The sequence below is a fragment of the Aspergillus tanneri genome, assembly GCF_003426965.1.
Source record: "Aspergillus tanneri strain NIH1004 chromosome Unknown AapTan_8_pilon_pilon_pilon, whole genome shotgun sequence".
Lineage (NCBI taxonomy): Eukaryota > Fungi > Ascomycota > Eurotiomycetes > Eurotiales > Aspergillaceae > Aspergillus > Aspergillus tanneri.
Genome location: NW_022984635.1, coordinates 1,533,334 through 1,559,050, shown reverse-complemented (window position 1 = coordinate 1,559,050; position 25,717 = coordinate 1,533,334). Strand labels below are relative to the sequence as shown.

The 25,717-nt window shown below is 43.8% G+C and overlaps 9 protein-coding genes across 9 annotated transcripts; 4 read left to right on the top strand and 5 right to left on the bottom strand.

Moving 5' to 3' along the window:
- Positions 1-219: 219 nt before the first annotated feature.
- On the top strand, positions 220-3,366 carry ATNIH1004_011127 (116 kDa U5 small nuclear ribonucleoprotein component; the record flags this gene model as incomplete). Its single annotated transcript, XM_033575693.1, has 4 exons — positions 220-239; positions 305-450; positions 501-2,729; positions 2,804-3,366. 4 exons carry the CDS (start codon positions 220-222, stop codon positions 3,364-3,366), a joined length of 2,958 nt encoding a protein of 985 aa, XP_033421548.1.
- A 177-nt stretch (positions 3,367-3,543) lies between these two features.
- ATNIH1004_011126 (iron-sulfur cluster assembly protein CIA2) lies at positions 3,544-4,222 on the bottom strand (the record flags this gene model as incomplete). The annotated part of the gene is made up of 2 exons (XM_033575692.1): positions 3,544-3,818; positions 3,997-4,222. 2 exons carry the CDS (start codon positions 4,220-4,222, stop codon positions 3,544-3,546), a joined length of 501 nt encoding a protein of 166 aa, XP_033421547.1.
- A 4,544-nt stretch (positions 4,223-8,766) lies between these two features.
- Positions 8,767-9,508, top strand: ATNIH1004_011125 (uncharacterized protein; the record flags this gene model as incomplete). Its single annotated transcript, XM_033575691.1, has 2 exons — positions 8,767-9,125; positions 9,184-9,508. 2 exons carry the CDS (start codon positions 8,767-8,769, stop codon positions 9,506-9,508), a joined length of 684 nt encoding a protein of 227 aa, XP_033421546.1.
- Positions 9,509-10,563: 1,055 nt separating this feature from the next.
- Positions 10,564-11,712, top strand: ATNIH1004_011124 (uncharacterized protein; the record flags this gene model as incomplete). Its single annotated transcript, XM_033575690.1, has 2 exons — positions 10,564-10,687; positions 10,796-11,712. The coding sequence occupies 2 exons, from the start codon at positions 10,564-10,566 to the stop codon at positions 11,710-11,712; spliced, it is 1,041 nt and encodes a 346-aa protein (XP_033421545.1).
- A 324-nt stretch (positions 11,713-12,036) lies between these two features.
- Positions 12,037-12,821, bottom strand: ATNIH1004_011123 (ribosome-recycling factor; the record flags this gene model as incomplete). The annotated part of the gene is made up of 2 exons (XM_033575689.1): positions 12,037-12,384; positions 12,471-12,821. 2 exons carry the CDS (start codon positions 12,819-12,821, stop codon positions 12,037-12,039), a joined length of 699 nt encoding a protein of 232 aa, XP_033421544.1.
- A 909-nt stretch (positions 12,822-13,730) lies between these two features.
- cyp3 (putative peptidyl-prolyl cis-trans isomerase) lies at positions 13,731-14,549 on the top strand (the record flags this gene model as incomplete). Its single annotated transcript, XM_033575688.1, has 4 exons — positions 13,731-13,800; positions 13,963-14,108; positions 14,165-14,302; positions 14,358-14,549. 4 exons carry the CDS (start codon positions 13,731-13,733, stop codon positions 14,547-14,549), a joined length of 546 nt encoding a protein of 181 aa, XP_033421543.1.
- A 92-nt stretch (positions 14,550-14,641) lies between these two features.
- Positions 14,642-17,830, bottom strand: ALA1 (alanine--tRNA ligase; the record flags this gene model as incomplete). Its single annotated transcript, XM_033575687.1, has 7 exons — positions 14,642-14,815; positions 14,889-16,335; positions 16,404-17,296; positions 17,349-17,384; positions 17,449-17,475; positions 17,538-17,668; positions 17,737-17,830. 7 exons carry the CDS (start codon positions 17,828-17,830, stop codon positions 14,642-14,644), a joined length of 2,802 nt encoding a protein of 933 aa, XP_033421542.1.
- A 2,390-nt stretch (positions 17,831-20,220) lies between these two features.
- ATNIH1004_011120 (uncharacterized protein) lies at positions 20,221-21,021 on the bottom strand (the record flags this gene model as incomplete). Its single annotated transcript, XM_033575686.1, has 3 exons — positions 20,221-20,394; positions 20,465-20,640; positions 20,700-21,021. The coding sequence occupies 3 exons, from the start codon at positions 21,019-21,021 to the stop codon at positions 20,221-20,223; spliced, it is 672 nt and encodes a 223-aa protein (XP_033421541.1).
- Positions 21,022-22,852: 1,831 nt separating this feature from the next.
- Positions 22,853-25,067, bottom strand: hscA (putative Hsp70 chaperone (HscA); the record flags this gene model as incomplete). Its single annotated transcript, XM_033575685.1, has 7 exons — positions 22,853-23,121; positions 23,189-23,669; positions 23,723-24,430; positions 24,494-24,659; positions 24,727-24,853; positions 24,918-24,968; positions 25,025-25,067. 7 exons carry the CDS (start codon positions 25,065-25,067, stop codon positions 22,853-22,855), a joined length of 1,845 nt encoding a protein of 614 aa, XP_033421540.1.
- Positions 25,068-25,717: the final 650 nt, after the last annotated feature.

The following is a 25,717-nucleotide window of genomic DNA, read 5'->3' as shown; positions in this document are numbered from 1 at the left end:
AGGTTGGAGTCCAAAGCTCACTAGTTTCAAGGAATAATAGTTGCTTGAGTGAAAGAAAGATAAGAAGAAAATGAGCCTTTTCAATGGCATGGGAGGCGGCGGGGCTACAAACAATGCATGCCAAGCTCGGGCCACTCACGACCTGCGAGGAAAAAAGAAATGCATTATTTCTTAAGACGGGTGACAATTTCTGGCAGAACCCATCCTTCTCACAGCGAAATGGATGACCTTTATGATGAGTATGCTACTGGAGAGTTAAATTATTATGTCTTGAGATATCTTAGCTGACAATTTCCCCGTACAGATTCGGTAACTACATTGGCGAGCCCGCTGACTCGGATGAAGAGGGTCAGCACAATGAAGCTAGGCCACACACATTCTCCTTCAGTGAGGCATTTGGAGAGGAGGAATACGAAGAACACAATGGGCCACAATTAATGGAGGCAGATGGTGAGAGACTCTGGGACATCTGTAGCCAACAGTTTTAACAAGTTTCATAGAACATGTTTCAAACGCTGTGATCCTTCATGAAGACAAACAATATTATCCCAGTGCACAGCAAGTTTATGGGGCAGATGTCGAAACACTAGTTCAAGAGGAGGACATGCAACCTCTGTCTGAACCTATAATTGCCCCTGTTCTGCAAAAGAAGTTTGCATTTGAAGAAGCTGAACTGCCGCCTGTTCGTTTTTCTCGGAAGTTCATGTCAGACTTGCTTAGTTTTCCTAATCAAATAAGGAATATTGCCTTTGTTGGACATCTACATCATGGGAAAACAGCACTTATGGATATGCTTGTCATTCAAACACATGACCTAACAGAACGCCTACAAAACCGAGCAGGCACGCTACTGGAAGAGCAACTTCGGTATACCGATGTGCACTTTCTAGAAAGAACACGGGGGCTTTCGATAAAGTCATCTCCTATGAGCCTGGTTCTACAAAGCACCAAGGGGAAATCTCACTTGTTCAACATTCTTGATACACCGGGGCACGTGAATTTTGTGGACGAAGTAGCTGCTTCCTCCCGATTGGCAGATGGTGTGGTGCTGATCGTTGACATCGTGGAAGGTGTGCAAGCCAATACTGAACAAATGATTAAACACGCCGTGTTAGAAGACCTTCCCATAACAATGGTTGTGAATAAGATGGACAGATTGATTCTAGAGCTGAAGATACCTCCCAATGACGCATATTTTAAATTAAAGCACGTGATTGAAGAGGTCAATTCAGTCATTGAAAATGTCTTGCCTGGGCAAGGTGAAAGCAGACGCCTGAGTCCAGAGAAAGGAAATGTCGCCTTCGCATGTGCTTCAATGGGCTGGTGTTTCACACTACAATCATTCGCAAAAATGTATACGGAGAGTTTTCCCCAAATTGAGACAGCTGACTTTGCCCTCCGCCTTTGGGGTGATATATTCTTTAATCCCAGGAGCCGCAAATTTACTCGAAAAGGGATGGAAGAAAACTCCAAGCGTACATTTGTACATTTTGTTCTGGAACCTATTTACAAACTCTATTCCCATTCCATAAGCGAAAGTGCAGAAGATCTGAAGAGGACGCTTGCAAATGTGGGTATCATATTGAAACCTTCCCAATTAAAGTCAGATGCAAAGGTGCTACTCAACCTGGTCTGTGGGCAATTTTTTGGCCCCGCAACTGGTTTTGTGGATATGATCATCCAGCATGTACCTTCCCCCGTTGATGGTGCCCGAAAGAAGCTAGAAAGGTACTATACAGGCCCTCTTGACACTAAACTGGCTTCTGCTATGACTACGTGCGATGCAGAAGGTCCACTCGTTATCCATATCACAAAACTTTTCCCTACACCTGATGCTTCAAGCTTCCGCGCTTTGGGGAGAATACTAAGCGGGACTGCTCGACCCGGCCAACAGGTTCGGATTTTAGGCGAGGGTTACACTCCGGAAGACGAAGAAGACATGGTAACCGCGACTATCACTGACACATGGATTACCGAGACTTGTTATAACATCCCTACCAGCGGCGTCCCAGCTGGGAATTTCGTCCTTCTGGGTGGTGTGGACAATTCCATTGTGAAAACGGCAACACTTGTGCCTCTAGCACTTCCCGATGATGAGGACGCGTACATCTTCAAGCCAATCCGGCATTTGACCCAATCCGTATTTAAAGTTGCCGTTGAACCGGTTAATCCATCCGAACTTCCGAAGATGCTCGACGGCCTTCGTAAAGTCAATAAAAGCTACCCACTTATTTCAACGAAGGTAGAGGAGTCCGGCGAACACATCATTTTGGGTACTGGTGAACTTTATATGGACTGCGTTCTTCATGACCTTCGAAGGTTATACTCAGGGATGGAAATCAAAGTTTCGGATCCCGTCACTCGCTTCTGTGAAACCGTTGCTGAGACTTCAGCCATCATGTGCTATTCCATTACACCAAACAAAAAGAACAAGATCACAATGGTTGCCGAGCCCCTGGACGATGGAATCGCTGAAGATATTGAGGGCGCTAAAGTCCGCATCAAGGATCCAATCCGGAAAATGGCACGATTCTTTGAAGAGAAATATGATTGGGATAAACTCGCAGCGAGAAGCATATGGGCATTTGGTCCAGATGACATGGGCCCCAATATATTACTCGACGACACATTGCCATCCCAAGTCGACAAGAAGCTTATTGGAAGTGTCAGAGATACTATTACACAAGGTTTTAATTGGGGGACAAGAGAGGGTCCTTTATGTGAAGAGCGTAAGTCTCTCTCTAACACTTGAGCATGTTCAAAAAGAGATGGCTCGTGGATATATTCTAATATGGAAAACCAGCAATTCGAAACACAAAATTTCGACTCACGGACGTTTCACTTGCCGACCAAGCTATTTACAGGGGAGGCGGCCAAATCATTCCTACTGCCCGCCGCGCCGTCTATTCTTCATTCCTCATGGCATCACCACGCTTGATGGAACCCATTTATGCCTGCGCAATGACAGGGCCCGCTGATGCTGTCGCATCGATGTATACTGTTCTTTCGCGCAGGAGAGGCCATGTCCTTGCCGATGGCCCAATTGCCGGTACACCACTATATTCAGTGCGTGGCTTGATTCCTGTTATAGACTCGTTTGGTTTCGAGACAGACCTTCGAATCCACACACAAGGCCAAGCTTCAATAAGTCTTGTTTTCGATAAGTGGAGTGTCGTCCCAGGAGATCCATTGGACCGGGATGTCAAAACAAAGCCCCTTGAAATGGCACCCGCGATGGCTACTGCTCGAGATTTCGTACTGAAAACAAGGAGACGCAAAGGGCTCGCAGAGGATGTCACAGTAAGCAAATTTCTAGAGCCAGATCTGTGGAAGGGTCTAAAGGAAAGTGGCGTTCTGGATTCATGACGGCCTCTTAAAGGAGGTTATTTAGATGCTCGCATATATTTTTTTAAATAGGGATGGATGCAGTCGTTGTATTGTAAAAAAAAATTCAATCATTTGTCATAATTTCATGTGGCGCTAAGATTTACAATAGCAATAACGGTCATACTAAGAATATCCCGTATATAGTGTCAGTGGACATCACTGGCACGTCTCCAGCATTTTGGCGATAACGCCCATTAACGTGCCATTCTCCAAAGCAGCAGCAACTCGCTCTTTATCGGCCAACTGCTTGTTTACCTCATCAGCAGTGCTATGTGTCCCTTCCTTAATCCGTACATCCACGCGGAATCGCGGTGGAAGGGACTGCTCAAGTCTAACTCGCACACCAAGGCCTATGACGGTAGCCAGGCTACAGTGCGTGATTGTCGGCGTTATGAGAACAGTGACCGTTCGAAGGTGAGAATTGGACACATCTGGAAGAGTTGGTATGATTGAGATATCTGGAAGTGAAACAACCGCTAGCGCTCCCAATGATATTGGATGCTCTGGGTCAGATATAGTCGATACAAGATCTAGGGAGTATCAGACGCTGCATAAGGATACCCACGAGCAAAGTTGCCACTGAAAAAAGCAAAATACAAATGTTCTTACCATAAATTTCCTGCTCATCAATTGGCTCCTTAATCAAATCACAGTCATTTTCTGGTGCAACAGATGAGACAGAGCCAGTAGAAAAAAGATCATTTGGATCTGTGCAAGGAAATAATGCAGTGGGGGAAAGAGTGCTTCCTAAGGCACTGGGCTTGCGGAGCACTGCAGGGTGCAATCGTGTTGGAAGATCTGCGGAATTTATGATGGTGGGGTTTGAGTTCTGCATCGCGGCCACTAGTCCATCAAATTTTGAATTGATAGCGGCCGAAGCATTTGCCAGTACTGTAATATTAAAGCTGGAGGAGAGGCAACTATAATCCCGGGAACAACTATTTTCCGCATCCAGGTATATAATACATTCCGTTCGAATAGAAATTTGAAACTCAAGCTCATTTGAGGTGCTTACAATTGATAGCTAACCATTTAACACTGAATTTATGATTGAATTCGAACTGAGAAAGTCCTTATGCTTGTAACTGAAAAGTGCAAAGAAACTGGAGCACTTGAGGATAATCAGAGGAATCCTTCTATTTCTGAAGTTCTGCTTGTTTTAACCGTCTACAGCGAGAGAGAGCATGTTCCTGCCTATGAGCGGGACAGTACAGCCAATGTGGTAATGTGCATGGTACAGTTAATTAGTTAACTAAGGTAGGCTGGCACCTTGGGTAAGCGCATTGTCCTTCGAACTAGATAGTACAAAGTATGTAGTAGTTATTATGTATATAGAGGTGCCTCTAAAATAATACTTACACTTATTACCTAATTTGTATTAAGGCTTAAGTTCTCTGGTTACTGAAAGGCACTCCGTACTAGTAGAGCAAAATAGATTGAGTCCACAAATTTTGTGGTTATCATATCTTAGGATCTTCCTCCAATGAGATTCCAGTTCACGATGAAGCCGGCAGTGAAGCTTAGAAGTGTGGATAGAGAGTACTCGGACGCTTGGTATGTATCAGGACACGGGGTATCTACGGTAGTCCTGCGGCTCCTCAACATCCGAGGCGGTCCTTAAGTGATTCTCACACCCGCACCACTTCCTGACATGCTTCTTAATCTTCCTGCTCTTTATTGGCTTTCCGCCTTCCACTTTATAACAATCATCAAATCTCCCCGATCTTAATCACTATCTACATACTACCATCCAAAATTCCTGAAACAATGATATGGCAGACAGCCTCTTAACTAGCCAAAGTGGTTGTCACATGCCCACCCAGGCATACACATAGATTTGTTTCCACACGTGAAACTGTTACATTGGTGGGCCTTTGATTCCCCTGATGCCAATTACCTTACCTCCTTTTATTTTCCCCAGCTTTGGCAGCTCTCATAGCTAGCTACCTAATCACCAGCTCCCCCCAAGACTGCAGTTGTTGCACCCCAATGCCTGTCGTTTATCTCGTTCAAATTCTGACTGTCAAATGGGATAGTACCAGTATACTATACCCTAGAAATTCACGTGGAATTCCAAGATACCAATAGTACCGAACCACAATGCAAGCCGAATAGGCTTCTTCTACCATCTTTTATTTGTAAGGTGTTAAATGTGTTTTTGTTTCTTGCCAATCACACTACACATTGTTAAAGCCTACTGTTTTCATACAAGTTACAACAGGATCAATTTATAATCTCACAACATCTATATTCTCCCCCACCTCTATCCTCTCTTCAATTTCTCCATCCACTCTTTCTCTGCATTTCTAATCTTCACCTGACTAACAACTGAGTCTAGACATCTTCGCCTGTTCCCTTTTTTGTCTTGTCTAAAAAGTACATGTGGAGTTTTATATCATATCCTCTAATATATTCGCCCAGTGTGGTATAAAGGCTTTTGGATACCGTTCCGGCCTTATCAAAAGCTTCAGAATACCTCTCAACTAGCTGTGACAGCTTTTCTTTTCTTTTCTTTTCTTTTCTTTTTTTTTCTTTTTTTTTCTTTTTTTTTCCTTTTTTTTTTTTGGTGCCGAAGCAATCCATTCAGAGGAGCTCAAAGACCACGATATCGATTGCTACCACAAGCGAGATTTCTTACTATCCTGTGGTGCACTTATTATTATCAGACTCAACGGTAAAAGATTCTCCAGCGCTTCTCTGGACAGATACTTGGCTGCCTTTGTCCAGTTGTCTTTTCCAATAGCACGGGGAGTAGTAAACATCCTCCAGTGTGACCATGGAGGCATCGTATTTGAGTTACTGACTATCATTCTCATTAGACTTTAAAGTTGAAAAGATTACTAAACGTAACTGTTTTCTCTTGCTCCCACCCTGTTCATCTTCTATCATCCTCGTTGCCATTGGTGCTATTTCCGTTGGCACTATTTCCTTCCCTCCTTCGGATGCGGTTTTATCTAGACAGGGCTGGCCTTGCAAATAAAACGCAATCTTCTACTATATACTTTATTGTTACCTGTTGCTTCTCCGTGTCTATCGGTTCTGCTAGCACCTACGTTCGGACATCGAAATGCAGGGATATTCATTTGCTTCACCATCGGGCCCTCTAAGGGAGGGCCATAAAAGTAAGCTTTTTCTATGGAAGCATTACCCTTCATCAATATCTAGGTGGCACAGAAGGGAATTGATGCATTTACTTCCGGCTGATCACTAACGTCTTCGATCTAGACTATGTATTTGTTGATGAACACAATAGGCACAAACGTCTTAAGGGTATGCCGCACCACTATGTTTTCAATAATCTGTTGATTACTAAATTGTGTTCAACTAGTAATGCGAGCGTGCAATGGCTGCAGAAAGCGGAAAATTAAATGTGATTCTGCAACGACAAACACATGGCCTTGCTCCGCATGCACTCGCCTAAAACTAGTATGCGTGCCCCCCGCAGTTGTACAAGACAGTGACATATCTGGAGAGCAAAATATTGAGGCCGGACCGACAGGCTCTCTAAGTGCATCTGATGCGTCAGAACTCCCCTTATCGTCTTTCTCTTCTTCTCAGCAGGATTTGAGGCACAGTGCGCTACCCACCGCGGGAAGCGTTCCGTCGTACGACACATTAGGGATGTTTTCACAGTTTGCGCATCCTTCTGCCCACCAAACTTCTGTATATGAAATGCAATCACCTCAAATAGTCATACCACAACACTCCTACCAGCAATCACGGATTTTTTCTACGTCAAATGCACAGGCGCTGGTAACGGCAGAAAGCAGCATTGGCAGGCCCGAGTCAACCGCAGAAGACCTCTCCGAGGTTTTGGGTGAGCTCAAAATAGATGAGACTGGTATCGGTAAGCCTTATAGTCGTTTTTAACAGACGAAGAAGAGAAACTTATTATTTACCACCACTAGCTCCTTATATCAGGCAACAGAGGAAAGAAAGAGCCGAACCAGAAGCTTTATTACAAGACGAAGCCGAGGGAACGTTGCCCCCTCTTACCACTGGGGCAGGCTCCAGAATTCGAATTCCCCCGGAGCTTATGCCATCTGATGATGATACTATGAGCTATTTTAAAATCTATTTCGATGATATACACCCTTACATACCGGTGGTCCATCGGTCTCATCTTTACTACCAATGGCAAAATGAGCGTAGCTCCATCTCTCCTCTTCTTCTGGAAGCGTTATTTGCATGTGCGGGGAGACTCTCAGATGACCCGGCTCAAGGGGCACAGTGGCTTGCATTAGCGAACAGTGAGACATCTTGCCCCAAAAATCCTTTCTTTCTGTTGCTGTCGCATTTCCTCTCATACTGATCTTTGAGTACTCTATATTTAGGGCATGAATCAAGCTTTATGGATGTACCACGATTAAGCACTATCCAAGCACTTCTACTCCTCTTAAAGGCCAGGGAATCATTACCAAAAAAGGGCTATTATTATCGTTCTTGGCAAACTGTGAAAACCATCATTTCCATGGCCAAAGATCTGGATATCCATGAACATTACAATACGCACGCCGAGAATCAATCATGTGATTTGAGTCCAACAGAATGCTTAGTTCAGACGAGAGTGTGGCAGGCTCTTTTAGTTGTTGAAGTAATGATTGGTGCACCACAGGGTACGTGATCCGGTTATATGTTTCTTGTTATAGATTATAACCTTTTGCAGGCCGTTCGGATTACGGTGTGGATCCTGATACCGTAGATATAAACCCCAAACTGAATGCTAAAGATCTTGATCAGTTTGAAATTGATAGATCAAGGCAATATGCCTATTTTGTTCAGAATGCTCGTCATATCCGTGTTATCACTGACGTTTATCACAAAATAAAGAGACAAAAGGATTGGGGGGCAAGCCCTAAATTGGCTGAAAAAAATCCTCTCTTCACTGACTGGCTTCAAAGTTTGCCTCCAGATTTACAAGTTAACTACCCCCCGAACGGGTTGCCACCTTGGATACCTTCTCACTTTGTCGGGAATATGCACTCACATTGTCATTTGGGAATTATTATGTTGCACCGACCCCAACTGCTAGCGTCTAAATCCTTTTCCACCAACGGTGGTGGTAAAATACATATGGCTGTATGCTACGCCTCAGCGAAATATATTTGTAGACTCCAGGAAGCAATTTTGGATCGTTTTGGCCTATCAGGCCTTCTTTTCATGCAAAGAGGCATTAATTTTGCAATATACTGCATATTAACCTGTACAATGTTGCACTTGGTAAGTTCTCATGCTCGCTGCTTTATTGATTTTATCTGTAGAAGACTTATTTCTTTCCAGGTTGCCATAACGTCTCCTGATCCCAGCTTTCACACAGATGCACGAGATTACTTTATAAGACACATGCGTATACTTGAACGATGCTCGTCCGCTTGGCCAATGCCAGAAATACAGGCACAGATTGATTCTCTGCGACTTGCATTTTCTGCAGATATCAACCACCCCTTCGACCTTAAGCCCACATTTCCCTATGGAAGTCCATCAGAAACTTATCACCCAAGCCCTCCACTTGATTCGCATTATAACCCCCGGTTGAATTATTGTGCTGGCGGTCTTCAGAACAGAGTCGGTTACACAGCCAACCCAATGACGCCGATATCAGGTAGTGTTGAAGATTCAAAGTCCAATAATTCTGCCATTCATCAGCTGGGGATAATTCCTTCTCATTCGAGTTCATGCCTTTCGATCGACGTTCCATTAGTTGACGAAAATAGCTGGGATCCTACACGCATTATCAAGTAAGGAACTCATTCATAATACAGATTCCCATCCCACTAACTCCCATATACTATATAGCCAGTGGAATATGGCATTTTCCATTGGGCCGTCCTCTATAAATACAAGCTCGCCGCTGATGGGCATGCATAATAATAGTACTCAGGGAATACAAAATTCTTTGGGTGGTCAATATCCAGTCCAATACGGGCAACCGGCGAAGATCCCTTCAGTTGCACCCACGCAGTCTATATCACATCCCCAGTTTAGCGGGCAGCAAATCGTATTCACGGCGCGCGATTGGCAGCAAAGTGTTGCGAGCGTTTTCGATCCAACTGGTTTAAAGCGACAGTGGAACTATGCAATAGACCTGGAAACAGAACATAACCCGAAGCGTCAACGTTAACATTAGGAAATGAATTAAAAAACCCGTCAATTGGTTTGCAACGATCTACCAGGCTTTCTTGCAGAAATAACCACTTAAATCAACTATACAAGTCAACAATCGTGAACGAAAGTCAATCATCCAAGCCATATTTTCGTGCAGTAAGGAAAAACATATTCTATCTATTACTCTTGAAACATCCTTTCATTTTAATTGTACATACGAGAGATGTTTCTCTGCTTCATCTACAAATAATTTTCATGCTCACAACATGTAGATTATGTTACGGTCTCAGAAACAGTAATGTAATTTTCGCTCTGACACGGGCAAAATTAGTAGTACTAGTAGTTCTGTCCAAGATTAAACATTGCACGTATCACCACTAAGGGACACAATCATCAGACTAAAACTCTGATAAGAGAAATGTATAGTATGCATAAAATCATGGCGAGCACATTTTCGTATAGAGCTTTCCGGTGAAAATGGTTTTTGAAAAAGGAAAGAAAAAAAATGGACGTCTTTGAGTGCACGAGTCAGGACACAATATCCTGAAAGATAGTTCGAATGCGATCCGAAAAAAAGGTGAGACAAGTGCAAAGAGCATCAAGTAACCTGCTACACTTGCAAATAGATGGGCTGGAATCCGAATTAATATGCCAGCTCAGTTGTGCCGACTCAGGCCTATTCGCTCTTCACGTGAGCGGACAATCCTGGCCTTGTCACCTGGTAGAGGTTTCAACTCGTCGCTTGGGTCAAAATTGACACGAGGACTGGTTTTGACATGTTCTTGATTTCGGTTTTGTTCGGTTTGCTTCCGCATTCGAACTTCTTCGAAGACAAGTAGATCTTCGGATGTTATGGCGATTGCCGTAGGCTTGCGACGAAGCATATTCTAGAACAAGCTTGTAACCGGCTCCGGGACAAAAATAAGATAATAATGTATGGAGAGGGACCTCCAGCGAGATTAGGCATTGCGACGACACATTATATCACGTGATTAGGCAACCTTACGAAGACAGGAGTACATTTTTCACTACACCATCGCCCCCAGATTTTCTTCGTCATTTTCAGGCAAGATGCTCCACCATCGCTCAATGCTTCTACAGCGCAAGCGAACTACTCCAATAGATGTGTCTCTGTTATTTACTCGCCAATTTTCTGTCGCCCACAGACCAGCGAAAGATATCTCAAATCAGGGCAGTACGTATAGCACCCCACAACCGAGTGTATTTTGTGTGCACAAATTTGCTTAGTTGTTTTTCCTCTTCGATACTGATATCCTTTTGTTTTATTTCTAAATATCTACAGGCAAAAATGTAGTAAATCGGTCAAATTCGTCTACTGTCTCGCCCTCTCGCGTCCCTAGTAAGACTAACGTTCCGCCGAGTTCTCAGTCAAAAGCCACCCATTTCGATCGCCCTCGTCCCCGAAGAGTTGTCGACGCAAGATCCTTGGGGACTCCTCAGGCCGGTGGCCCTCCTGCAAATGTTCTCAGAATTCCAAGACTCCGTAATCGTAACGGACCACCAGCTTACAGACATGGGAACCGTAATCCCACAAAGCCTTCGGCCTCAAAGGGCAGAAAGGAAGGCCGTTCTCTGACCGCAAAACATTCGGACATGGATGATGGCGATGTTGTACAAAGAACTGAAATCGAAGACGGGTACCGAAAACTCGCGGAACGAACAAAGACTGTCCCAAGCCATTATAGCCCTCAAGCTCCCGCATTATCCAGCTTGGTGGAAACTTGGCCATCTTTTCCCACAAATGTTACTGGCTACAGTGCCGGGATTCTGAAGACCTTGCTGTGGCTAAGTGACCGGACTCCAAATGGCTATGTTCCACCCTATGAGCTGGGTAGCCGGCTCTTCAATGGCCGATATGTTTACTTCCTTGACCAAGAGGAGAACAATCAGGCATCAATGGAGGCCATGAAACTTTCTCAACAAAGTGCAGACAAGAATTCGCAGCGCAAAGGCGGACTTGTTGAACCTAAAGAAGTTCACTTCGAACCAATAAATACGGAGAGCCGGAATGCTCTATTACAGTCTTTTGTTCAGGGAAGTTATCCCAAAAATGACCATGTTGGAAAACCAGCCCTTGTTGTGGATGCGATGAAGAATCTCAAAAATAATGAGACGTATGTGACAGCCGGGAAAAGCTTGCAGTTTATTTCCAAACTAGAGTCCCTCTTGGCTTCAAATCGTCCCGTGAAAAGTGTTTGAATATTTGCCTGGAAGAGAAGGAACATAGGAATGAGGTTATGTGGATGGATTATGCACTCAAGCTCCTAAAGAAGCAGCAATAGTAGCAGCATTGTATGGCTTATTAAATCCCACTCTCCTGTTGCTTGTGTATCCTTTATGGACCAATTGGCGTCATTGTATCTAATAAGAGGAGAGAAGGAAGGCGGAACATAATACTTTTGGTTCTCTATATTGAGGACTCTTAGGATGGAATTGTTTAACTTACTGTTTATATATATACACATTACACATCCGGCTTGATTTAGGTTGAAACCCCCTTGTTTCGTCTCCAAACAGTTTTACTCATGTACGCTCCATGCTCTTCTTTGCGACTTCAAACAACTCCTTTACTTCTTTCTGTCCCTTTTCTGTTAACTTCTCCATCTGCTCTTGCACCTTTCGAATGTCATCGGGTCTAGCAGTTTTCCTCTTCTGCATATCTTGCAGGCGTCTGTGGACAGAGCTCCTTGAGTCTCGGACTGCAGTAATGGCCTTCTCCATTGCCATTTTGGCAAAAACAACGGTCTTCTCACGCGACTCTTTCGTAGGGGGTGGAATTGGGACATTAAGCTGAAGAGCATTATGAGCGTCTGGCTGGGGGGTCAAGGACAAATTGGAAGAAAGGATAGCTGAGGTGATTGGTTTTAGATACTAATATTTGGCAAGTCAATTAGAAGGAAAGTCACGCCACTATTCGGCTTCCTAGAAAGCCTTAAAAGGTAGATATAGAAACTCACATCAACTTCTGGCACTAGAACAGTTACCATCCGTCCACCTTTCGGAACGACTTGTGCCAAGTCTGCTAATTTCACTCTTTGTTTGCTGCCTTTGGGCAACTGAACACGGAGGCCCTCGATAACATCTGTGCTGATCCTTCCGCCCATGCGAAGCTTTGAAAGATCATCTTTAAACTGGGACACAGCAGTTGCAATTCCCTGTTGTAACAGGGAGAGATCAGATGGGTCCTCAGAGACCACTCCTATCTTTGATTTCTTCGCTTCCGACCCTGCCGCCGCAATATTTTTGGCTTTGTCCTTCTTTTTATACAGCTGTGTAGTATTCGAAAAGCTTCGAGCAAAACTTGACATATCTCCTCTGGGTTGAACTAGACAACGTAGCTGACATGCTAATAGCGGACTGGGTGGGATTATATGTTGAATATGGCGAATAAAAGACAATATGTATTGCATTCTTCTGAGGAACTATGGTCACAAGAAACGTGTAGGAGTTTTAGAATTCACAAAGGAGTGGTAATGTGGGAGTGAGGTTTCTACTCCAGCGTATGCTTGAGAAAATGTCTCAGGTTCCGAATTTTACCAACATTGAAGTTGTAAGTAGCAGTTGCGGTTTGAGAGTATTAGACCCAAATTAGCACTTCTTAATCTTGTATGAAAATTCGCTTGGTCATACAAATTGCCGTAGTTATACTGATATTAAAGCCGGATAGAAAAATAGATACAAATTTCAACAAAAACAAATAGTTAACAGATAGATAGAATAAAAGATAGATTATAGGTTAAGATTTACAGTCTAGATTGAACTTCAGATAAATTATACACTTATACAGGCAAACTAGCAAAACTTCTACACAATGACATTTAAGTTGCCGTAATGGAGATCGGTAAGCCATACAGAGTACGGAGAGGTCAACAAGGGCAGTCTGGGGATAGAATACATGAGCGAAAACTGCAAGTATGCAGAGGCTACAGAATAGAAGTCACAGTTTCTTTTTTTCTTTTTTGGGGTATTTTTTTGGCTTGGAATTATTAATGTCTACCAGTTTTGATGATCTCCCATTGTTTTCTTGGGCGATAATAGGTATTACGCGATACCGAATTTCTCGTAAAACTGACAGATACCTACCATTTCCGGACCATCGAAGGTAGGACCTGCGGCTCAAAAAAGCTCCATCCAAATTGAAGTTAAAAAGACCAACTGCATGGAAAGCACCTATTAATACTTCGACCTTCTCCGTTCTCTAGCTAAAGTGTAATACTATGGATAAATCGGATTCAAGCTTGACACAAAGCTCCAATCCTGTTGTCTTTTTCGACATTACATTGGGTGGTAAGTACAGCAGAATTCTTCCTCCCTCTCTCCTTCTCTTTAAGCATCACATACTGTAGGCAATATCATAAAAGCATCAGCCATGGCCGATATGTGGAAATATGAACATAAATATAAATACATCAAGTGCCAAGACCGGCTGAGAATAGTCCATTCTTATAGGAATTCCTTTGGGTCGCATAAAAATGGAGCTGTTTGCCGATATCACACCACGGACAGCTGAAAACTTTCGCCAGTTCTGCACAGGAGAGAGCAAGAACTCCCAGGGACGCCCACAAGGCTACAAAAACAGCAAATTCCACCGTGTTGTAAGTGTAGATGAATCCAAAAGACTATCTTATTCCATAAACTAATCTACTTCAAGATCAAGGATTTCATGATACAGGGTGGTGATTTTGTTAATGGTGATGGCACAGGCTGCTGTTCTATTTACAACACCCCCAGATTTGCTGATGAGAACTTCGTACTGAAACATGATAGTGCAGGTTTGCTGAGTATGGCAGTGAGTCACTAATAAAACTAGATTAAGAAGATAAGAACATTGCTGACACTCTCAGAATTCAGGACCTAATACAAACGGCTGCCAATTTTTCATAACCTCAACTGCCACCCCTTTTCTTAATAATAAGCATGTTGTCTTTGGTCGGGTAGTTGATGGAATGGATATTGTACGAATGATTGAGAATACTCGGACAACAAGAGATAAGCCCAACCAGGACGTGATTATTGCACAATGCGGAGAGATGTAAAGCTCATTCTCTGCTGTTTCTTGTATATTTATTATAAGCTAGAGAATAACCCCTGTCCAGGGTCCCAGTTAAAAGACATTGTGTTGTTAAGCTTACAGTTTGAACTTTCCAAGATAGTCAGAAGCTAAATTAATAGCCTCGTCAACTTTATCAGCGTGAACCCCATTGCCAATTGAAGTGGGTCCTTTCCCACCAGCTTTCCCTCCAAGCACGCCAGAAACAACATTCGTCCACTCACTAGCTGAAGCACCTTGATCGATTATTGCCTAACAAATAGGATGGTTATTGCCGCCCGTTTCAATAATATAGGGGGGGTTGATGAGAAAAATGTATACACACCTTTGAAACATAACAGCCATGCATAACACGTTCCTGATCTTTATCTGTAGCTAACACATATACTGTCTTGTCCGGTAGCTTGGATTTGACATGGTTTAAAGACTCACTGACGGCTTTCGCGTTTGCCGAAACAGGAAGGTTCACAACAAGCCATGACTTGTCCTGGTTCTCTGGGGCTTGGAAATAGGAGGTAATTGTCTCAACAGCCATTTTCGACTCAAGTTTCTGCTGTGCCTTTTGTGCATCAATAATCTGCTTATTGATACGTGCAAAACGCTCCCGAAACTTTGACTTTTGGACAGCAGATACAAGAAGTTGATTAAGATCAACTTGTATTTGCTTCGCTTCCTTCTCTTTTGCTGGGGTCAGGACCATTGCTTCCAGACAATCCAAACGCTTCTTGAAATCATCTGCCACACGCTGCACCTTGTGGGCATCTTCACCCGTAACTGCAATAATCCTGCGGATCCCTTTAGCGATACCACTTTCCTCCAACACAATAAGATCCTTAATATCGCCGGTCTTCTGCACGTGGGTTCCTCCGCAGAACTCAATGCTGACCTTTTCCCAGCGGGGATCTTTCACATTATTAAGGATCTCATCCAATTCAACTCCAACGGACACTACACGAACGGGGTCAGGATAGGTCTCGCCGAAGACAGCTCTTACTCCCGAGATTTGGCGTGCCGTCGCAAGAGGAATTTCTTGCGAATAGACAGCACAATTCTGACGAATATACTCTGTCGAGATTTCCTCAATCTTTTCCAGTTCTTTGTCTGTGACTGGTGCCTTATGCGAAAAATCAAATCGAAGTTTCTCAGCCGCAACGAGTGATCCTTTTTGGTCTATTCCGTCTCCAAGAACTTCCTTTAGCGCGAAGTTCAATATGTGTGTTCCTGTGTGATTATTTCTGATTGGCCACCGGCGAAGCTCATCATACTCAGAAATCACTGCATCACCTACAGTAAAGGAGCCATATTTCATGAAGCCGGTATGAAGGACATATCCACCGTAAAGTTGAACATTATCAACTTCGAGCTCCGCCTGCCCATCAATAACAATTCTACCGGTATCATTTTCCTGACCACCTTGCTCAGCATAAAAATTTGTACGATCAAGGATAATCCCAAGCTGCTCCCCCTGAGATACACTTTCTGTGGATGTATGAAAGGTTTTCCCGTGGTAAATTGCCTTTACCTGAGCAGTTATGTTGCCTCTCTCAAATTTTGCAGTATCACTTGTTTTTGGAACATCGTTCATCTTTTCCAGAGTTCCAAGATCGTGAACATCCAACTTGAGAGTTTCTATTGCGGCCTTTTTCTGACCTTTGCTTGCCTCTTTGGCCCTTAAACGAGCCCCCTCAAATTCCGCATCATCGATCTGTAGACCCCGCTCCTCGGCCATAATGCGGGTTAGATCAACAGGGAATCCAAATGTATCATATAACCTCCATACATCAGCCCATGAAGTTTGGAATGCCCCTTCGCCTTAGCCTGCTGGGCATAGTTTTCGAACTGTCGCTCTCCGCGATCCAAGGTCTTCGCAAAAGCAAGCTCCTCCTCGTCAAGGACTTCCATGACATCATTTTGTTTTACTTTTAGCTCTGGAAACATATCGCCAAGCTGCTCTACCACAGTTGGGACAATTTGGGAAAAAAAGTTTCCAATATCAACGCCAAAGTATTTTCGGGCATAGCGAGCGCCCCGGCGGAGGACCCGGCGAATAACATACCCACGGCCCTCATTATTTGGAAGTACGCCGTCTGAGATCGCAAACATAAGGGTTCGGACATGATCTGCCACGACCCGATAAGCAGTATCAATACCATCAGCATCATCGGAACCAAATCGCCCTTGGTATTCTCGAGCTCCAGTGATGTCCTTGATGGTCTGGAACAAAGGGGTGAACACGTCGGTGTCATAATTCGATGACTTATTTTGAAGAATAGACACCAGCCTCTCATACCCCATTCCAGTATCGACATGCCTATTCGGAAGGGGCTTCAAAGAGCGATCCTGTTCACGATTGTACTGGATAAAAACATTATTCCATATTTCGATGACATTGGGGTCGTCCTGATTAACATGGTGGGCAGCATTACGGCCACCGATTCTGTCGTAGTGAATTTCACTGCATGGGCCACAGGGACCTTGATCACCCATTTCCCAGAAATTATCTTTCATATTTCCGGGAAGAATGTGATCTTCGGGGACGCCAACAGCCTTCCACAACTCTTTTGCTTCAATGTCTGCTTCGAGTCCGCCATTTTTGTCTCCTTCAAAGTAGGTGACATAAAGACGACTGGGTTCCAGCCTGTACACTTTGGTTAAAAGCTCCCAGGAATACTGAATCGCTTCCTGCTTGAAGTAATCACCAAAACTCCAATTGCCAAGCATTTCAAAAAATGTCTATTCATAGTAAATATCTCTTTGTTTGTTTCCTTGTTGCTAATCAACTTACATGATGATAGCTATCCTTTCCAACATCATCTAGATCCTAGGATCACTAAATCAGCTACTACTATCTCTTCTTCACCATGGGACTGCTGTTTCTCACTTACATTGTGTTTTCCACCAGCGCGTATGCACTATATGTATAATTAGTGAAACTCGTAGTGCTAGGACAAGTAACAACCTTCTGAGAATTTACTGCACTTTTCAGGTTTGCAAAATCTGAATGAGGGTCAACAGTGCCTAAGAAAATTGACTTGAACTGATTCATCCCTGCATTGGTGAAGAGCAAGGTGGGATCAGAAAGAGGTACGACGGGAGATGAGGCAACTAGGTGAGTGTACAGTTAGATGTTAATAGTGACATTATGTGTGCGGAAGTTGTAGCGTTGTGCATACCAAAAGTGTGCCCATTTTCTTTAAAATATTGGATAAAAGTATTCCGCACACTTTTTGCGGTCCATTCTGGGCCCTCCTGTAATTCTGAACTCATTCTGGAAGGGTGTGAGATCGTTCTTGCAGGCAAAAAAAATGGAAGGTGGGGGGTGTGAAAATGGGAGAAGGTTCTGGGTTTCGACTTAAATGGTGATAATAGATGAGTCAAAGCCAGTTCCCCATTCCATAAAACTCTTGGGGCTCTCATCAAGCCATCCACTCAATAATGCACCTGATCGTGTAATCAGTTGCATTTGATCCTTGTTTGAAAAATAAAAGAAAAAAAAAAAAAAAAAGGAGCCAAAGGAGAAATATTTATTTATTAATTTGTTACCCTGTTAACGGTCTTCAATCATTAGCAGGGCAGACTGGATGTGGCGGATGGCACAACAAGAAAATGGAAGAATTCTTCGCGGAAAAAAACGCCCCGCAGATAGCGACCCTGATGGTGATCAACCTTTGGTGAAAAGATTTAATCACCTACACATAGGTATCTCTCCTAGGGACCCCTTTAGGTATTGTGAAGTATATTTTAACCCTTTCTGTGCTTTTAGATCCTGTAGCAGTTTATAGACCATACAATACCACATGCCAGTGTCCAAAGTCAACCGATATAATGATATTGGATGATAAGAAACACACAATTTATATTCAGGATCTTGACCAGGAACTTGCAGATACAGAGGTTCTGGATAACTCTATTACAATACTTCCTGGGATTGAGAAGTTAACAACTGTGCCAAGGTTAATGATCACAGAATCTAAAGCCGAATGCAGTGAGCTGGTTCTTTACAGGGAAACCGTATCTCTGATGGAACCAGAAGGGAACGATAACGTGAGAAGGGCCTTGCTTGAGACAAAAGAGCGAGCAAGAGCTCGCCAATATGGGGTTCAAAGTTCCCATGCCACTGGGTATGCGGTTGGCACACAATATCCTGATATTATAGCTGGAGGTGTTGATATTCCAGATGAGCGGCGTGATGATGATATGATGGATGTTGATTCTGTAGTTTAAGGTCTTTTGATAATGGTATCTTGCGTGCCATTTTTAATAGGGTGTATTCATTAATGATTTGACCCTATCTTGTCTGGCCCTTTGGTGGCTCGGTGTAACTTCGGGGTAGTAGAGGCTGTATTAGTCCTTATCTATTCTGGCTATTTGCTAATGATATCAATTTCTATATACAGGTCTGTTAACTCTTTAAGTGCTAGAAAGTATAATATTCTAATGGTCAGGCGTACAGCTCGAAAGCCCGGGAGGGATCTGAGAAGATGCTCCAGCTATTTTATATTAAATCACTATTAGTTGTGGTGTAGTATTTATCTAAAATATATCTCTGTTGGCTCTATACTGCATATTGAAGAGGATTACAGCTAGTATCTATATCCCGCACCAGAAATGTTATCAGTGGATCAATAGATCTATATGTCTGTTCCAACTATTTTATTAACTGAGAAGTTGTTTTTGTATTTTTGACATAGACTAAGCTAACCCATTTTATTATTTGGTATATTTCTAGCTACGCTGGCGTTGCTAGAATGCGATATGGAAGATAGCGTCCCAACTACTCCCGCAGCTGCTATATGTTACTAATGTACAGCCCACAGGTGAGTTGCCATAGTCCCACCAATCTCATTAGCATTTTACAATTATAAATACCACCCAAATCTCCACTTGGGTTTCAGTAGCAATAGAGTGCAGTATTCCAGCACTAAAAGATCATATACTCAAGTTACAACGTTCGAGGTTAAAAACAGCAAACAAACAACATCATATAACTAGGCAATATAATGGTAAATTATACTGACATATAGAAGCGAGGTTGTTTCATTTATGTCCTCTCGCCCCCCCAACACCAGCGCTTATAACACCTGGTAGTTGATCTTCGCCAACACGGTATAAGCTCCAGACAGCAGCGCTCGTAGCCAATATCACCGTAATACTAATCCCTGCAATCAAGAAAAATGAGGAGCTAACATCTTTTTTATGGCACGCAGACCCCCCCCATTTTATTTTTTGCACTGTACCATCGCCTTTCCGAAGGATAGTCTCTTGGCACTTGCATACATAGCAATCATCGGCAGCTACGCCGTTTGTGTACCCAAACTTCCTGTAACAATAACCGTGCCCCGAACAATTGCCTGTTGCGTCACTGCAAGATGAGTTTGAAGGGTAGCACAGTGGTGCCAATGACGGAATGGATTCAGTCATTGCCACTGATGTTGAGTTAGTTTCCCTCCAGGTATCATGTGCTTTCTTGACCCCCCTGGACTTCAGTATCTGTTCGGACACCCGGGAATTCCCTGGGCCCGATAGCAAAACTATGGTAATCTGCCTGTATTCGGAGGAGAGAGTTTGCAAATGACGGAAAGCAGAATGCAACATGTCAGCGGCCGGGATAGGACCCGTAGATCCATTACGCTTCTGCAACTGTTATCAGGAATTACTCAAAGCAAGGGCACAGGGCTAAGGGGCACCTTGAACGAAATTCTTAAAGCCGCGGATGATATATGTGCGTCTGTCCATGACTCTGTCATGCTAGCTTGATCAAGAAATCCTCTGTTAAAGAGACGGGGAAGCTGTTCAAATACAGAGCCCTCGGGAACACATTGTTGGAGGGTCTATGAACAAATAGAGGTCAGCTCTACTGGATATAGGAGTAGATATTGTCAGATATCAAGGTATGGATACCTGTTCCGAAACAGGGGGCGTTTGCCTATCAGCACGGAAAGCGCAGTGTCTTGGTCGCATTGAGGACCTATTGTCCGATTCTGCCTCGTTTATGGCGGGCATGAAGAGAGGAGACAAGAAATCGGAAGGGACGCGGCCGTGTAAATTCTGGTGGAGTTCCTGTTGAATAAAGGAGACTTGTTTTATTATTCAGTACTTCGTCGATAAATAGCTTTAGAATATGGTTCTTGCATACCAACTCCAGCCTCTAACCCTTCTAGAATGAGAAGATTTCGACGGAAACCACTTTTGTCGGTATCGGAGCTAAATAACGGGGTTGGCAATCCTCCAAATTTGTTCAACAACTCAACAGTGTCTTCATCAGACTCCTTCAGAGCTGAAGTAGACGAAAGACCCATTCGTAGTTCTAACAGTCGTTGTACTACATCGTCAGATAGAACCAGGGACCAATCCTGAGGATAGAAGCTCTGGTCCAATGTGAATATAGTGGCATTGAATGCTTTGTGGCCAGAAGCGATTCCCACTAATAGAGCCAGTATGTTTAATATCAGTCGCATTTTGAAGGCTGTCAAAACAATAAGCCATATGATCTTATAATTCGATCTGATGGGGGCAGCCCTGGTAGGCTGGCTATTCCGGATCCCCAAAGTTCTTAGGAGTGTTCCATTGGGAACATCCCGTAATTATGTAAATCATGGCATCACGTGCATAAGTTGGAGCTAATGCCCGCTATGTAAACCTAGGGCGATCGAGGTCCAGGTCAATAGTGTGTGTGGTATTGTTCATTCTACGCAGTGTCGCTGATATGACACAGAAGGTTCTTTCAAGCTAGTTTTCTTTATGGTGCGGCATTCCATCAGTGAAGTTCAGTTGTTGTCTTGCATTTTAACTATGACGTCGAGGATAACAAGTATATAATTGGAGCGCGTAAAGAAGAGGAAAGGAGAAGTGGGGTTACATATCAGGGTTAACCTCCACACGAATCTGGAGATACAGATTATGCATTTCTCCCTCTAAGGGGGTCGCGACTACGCGAAGGGGAGCTCTATGCGGTAACAGATCCAGAATGGTTGGAATTTGTCAGAGGCTTCTGCATCACAAGGTACCACTGACTTATATACCAAATCGGGCAGCTTTTCACATAGTACTCACTCTCGTAGATGAACTAGCTTCCATCGTTTTGACCGACGCCTCTCGGCCACATTTACTCTCATGCACTCTCGGCAACCCTCTAAGAGTTCTATGACAGGTTTTGGCTCGTGCACCATCTTCCATCTGGAGTTCCACCTACATATAGTCGTTAGGGGTATATTGCATCCAAGTAGAATATGATGTCGCATGCTTACGTACAATAGACTCAAAATTGCCGACACTGGTATCACTTGGGGCTCAACCCTTGTACCCTCACAGGAAGGCAACCAGTCCGGGGGTGTATCCACTTCTTTTTGTGACCCTTGCTGTTGTAGAGGCCTTGCAAGTCTTGTTCACGAAACAGATCAGCTGGCTTAGTACGGCATATCTGGATCAAGAACCAACATTGGTAACTATGATCTAACCTCTCCAGGGAGGATTTTCTTCCAACCTCAGTTTTCAAGATCAATTTGACTATGTAACGCTATCTCGGTTCGAAATCCTACCTTCCTGAGTTCGCCGAGAGGAACGATCACAGGGGAATCCAAACTCAGGCTTTCAGTCTTTGTTTAATGTCATCTTGGAGCAGTTACCATTACCGAAATTTGGGCTCGGCCCCGATTTATTTGTCGCAAGCTTGGCTTTCAAGTCGCAAGTGAATGACTGTTGGGCACGAAATCACATACTCACCCTCTTCGGGTCTTTTGCAGATTGTAGGTAAGAGGTGACTATAATCTAGTAGCAGTGAGCTGGAGTATTATTTCAATCCAGCTAAAGGATATAAGCCTCTCTAACCAAGAAGCACTTGGAAATTCATGATACGTTAGAGACGGCGGTGTAATTTTAGAAATCTAACTTATATAGAAAGAGGTGTTGTAGTTTTCTGCACTAGGGAAGGTTTATATATTGCCAATACAACCTACCAACGACATAACAAATATTTCTTGATATGGTACCTTGGATGAGAATAAAGTTTCATAGAAAGCTGCAAATGTTAGAAGCAACTGTAAGATGAAAAACTTGGATTGTGATGCCATATTTTTTTACTCCAGCTACAAGGCGTCTCGGGTAACCCAGCACCACAGAATATATGCAAAGGGCCACAGCCAGAAGGCTACCTAAGATAGTACACAGGTTTCAAGGTGGCAAAATGTTGACTTCTATTCGTTAAGCTGGAAAGATCACAACTGCAGAAAAGTAACTTTTTTTCTCTTCCCTCCCCACATAGTGATGCTGGTGCTAATCGCACATTTTTATTTACCGAGTAGCCATAGCTTTGGTAATGAGTCTCTTAAGGGCAAGCTCCTTCTTCTTGAGATCTTCTGGAGTAGAATCCTCGATCTCGAGCTGAGCCATGGCATCACTGAGAGCGGACTCTATCTTTTCTTTGTTACCACGTTTGAGCTTCATCGACAAGGTGGGATCCGAGACGATTTCCTCGACACGAGATATGTAAGACTCGAGCTGCTGACGGGATTCAAACTTCTTAGTAAAGGCTTCATCGCTAGACTTGAATTTCGCAGCATCTAGTAAAGTTAGTGACCAGAAAATCAACCAATTTTGTTAGAATCGGAAGTGCGGCAAGTTGCTTACCATCAATCATCTGCTCGATCTCTGTAGTAGAAAGCTTTCCTACGGCGTTCGAGATAGTTATGTTGGCGCTACGACCGGAGGATTTTTCAGTAGCGGTGACCTTGAGGATTCCATTAACATCCACTTCGAAGACAACCTCAAGAGCAGCTTCTCCTGCCTTCATAGGCGGAATAGGAGCCAAAGTGAATTCGCCAAGAGAGGTGTTGTCAGCACAATTAGTGCGCTCGCCCTGGTAAACGGGAAATTGCACGGTGGTCTGGTTATCCACGACGGTGGTGAAAGTGCGCTTTTTGATGGTCGGCACTGTCTGACCGCGCGCCACTACAGGTGCGAAAATGTTACCTTCCATGGCAACACCCAAAGATAAGGGGACGACATCAAGCAACAAAAGATCCTGTGTTTCAGCAGAAGAGGCCTTTCCAGAAAGAATGCCGGCTTGCACAGCAGCCCCATAGGCAACAGCTTCATCGGGATTAATGCTCTAGAAATTTAAATTAGTAACTGTCCAAGATCGCAGATCATGCCGAGACACACCTTCTCCAGCTTCTTCCCATCGAAGAAATCACTCAGAAGTTTTTGGATACGAGGAATACGGGTGGAGCCTCCGACAAGAACAATTTCATCAACCTTATTCTTTTCAAGACCAGAATCCTTAAGAACCTGCTGCACCGGCTCGAGAGTGCCGGAGAAAGACTTAGCATTAAGGTCCTCAAAACGAGCACGAGTGACAGAGGAGTTGAAATCTTCTCCATCAAATAGAGAATCAATCTCAACAGTCGTCTGGGTAGCGTTAGAGAGAGTCCGCTTGGCACGTTCGCAGGCTGTTCTCAGACGGCGCAAAGCTCTGGCGTCACCCGACAGATCTTTTCCAGTCTTCCGTTGGAACTCCTTCTTGAAGAACTCGAGCAAGTTAGTATCGAAATCTTGACCACCAAGGTGAGTATCACCCGCAGTAGCCTTGACAGTAAAAACACCGCCCTGGATATTCAAAAGTGACACATCGAAGGTACCACCACCGAGATCGTAGATCAGAACATTACGCTCCTTGTCGGACTTCCCCGATCCAAGGCCGTAAGCAATAGCAGCAGCAGTTGGCTCGTTGATGATACGCAGAACATTCAGTCCAGAAATGGCACCAGCATCCTTTGTCGCCTGACGCTGGTTGTCATTGAAGTAAGCAGGGACAGTGATAACCGCCTTTTCAACCTTCTTTCCGAGTTTGGTTTCTGCGACTTCTTTCATCTGTTCCGCAGGGTCAAAATACTATCCAATACGAAAAGTAAGAAATTCCGCAGCGGACTGTACCTTCATCAAGACCATGGAGGAAATTTCCTGTGGGGTGAAAGTCTTCGACTCCCCAAGGTAGTCAACCTCCACGGCAGGGTTTCCACCCTGATCAACAACCTTAAAAGGCCATGATTCAACATCTTTCTTCACAATAGGATCGTCAAACCTCCGGCCGATAAGGCGCCTAAAAGTTTGTAGGGTCAACAATCGATCGCATCGAACAGAGAGGGGTATCAACAGTATGGACATACTTAATATCAAAGACAGTATTCTTTGGGTTCATGGCAGCCTGGTTCTTTGCAGCCTCGCCAATCAAGCGTTCCTTGTCGGTGAACGAAACAAAGGATGGTGTTGTATAGCTACCCTGCTCATTGGCAACTGGTTAGAGGACAAAAGAATTAGCAATGATTGTAGAAACAAAAGGAGCATCCTAAACACATACTTATCTCTACATTGGTGCCCTCATAATTGGCAACACATGAGTAAGTCGTGCCTGAAGAATTGAGTCAGCAAGGTTCATTTAATAGGGAGAAGGGGGCGGGCATTTACCAAGGTCAATGCCAATGGCACCTTCATACACCTCATCGGACATGGTCACAGGGTTAGAAAAAGAAGAAACACAAAGGGGAACAAGTGAAGCCTATGGTGGAAGAGGAAATAAAATATTAGGAGGGTGTGAGGATTATAAAAATTCACTTCTAGGGACTAGAGTGGATGTGAGGGTGAGGGCAGGGGAAAAAAATTTTGAGCCCACTTTTTTTTTTTTTTCTTTTCTGTTTTTTGCCCCTCGGCTGGAAGAAGCACCAAGGAACCTGACTGACCACCCAACTTACTCCCATTTTAGTACAGTACTTCAGTACTTCGGGCAAATCGATGGTTGGCTAGAAGTAGTGTGGGTATGCTTTTGAAGCACCTTCAATGGTTGGTCTGCTTACGAGATACGTTGTATGGAAATGTCTCTAGCAATCTGCTCTTCTTTTGAAGTCCTTCCCAGTAATGCACACTTCCTTGGGCGGGCTGACGAAACATTAAGTTATTCTTTTCTCACTCCAATAATAATATTTGGAGTTGTTTTAGATAGGGAATTTGCAGCTTCGGCTACACAGCTCTCTTAACCCCAGCTAATATTTTATGGCAATAGCTACGTAATCTGAGACGTCTTGATGACCTCGAGAATTCTGGATTTACCTAATGTAAGACAAAGTTTACAGGGAAAATGATGGGCATCAAGGCTTAGGAGGT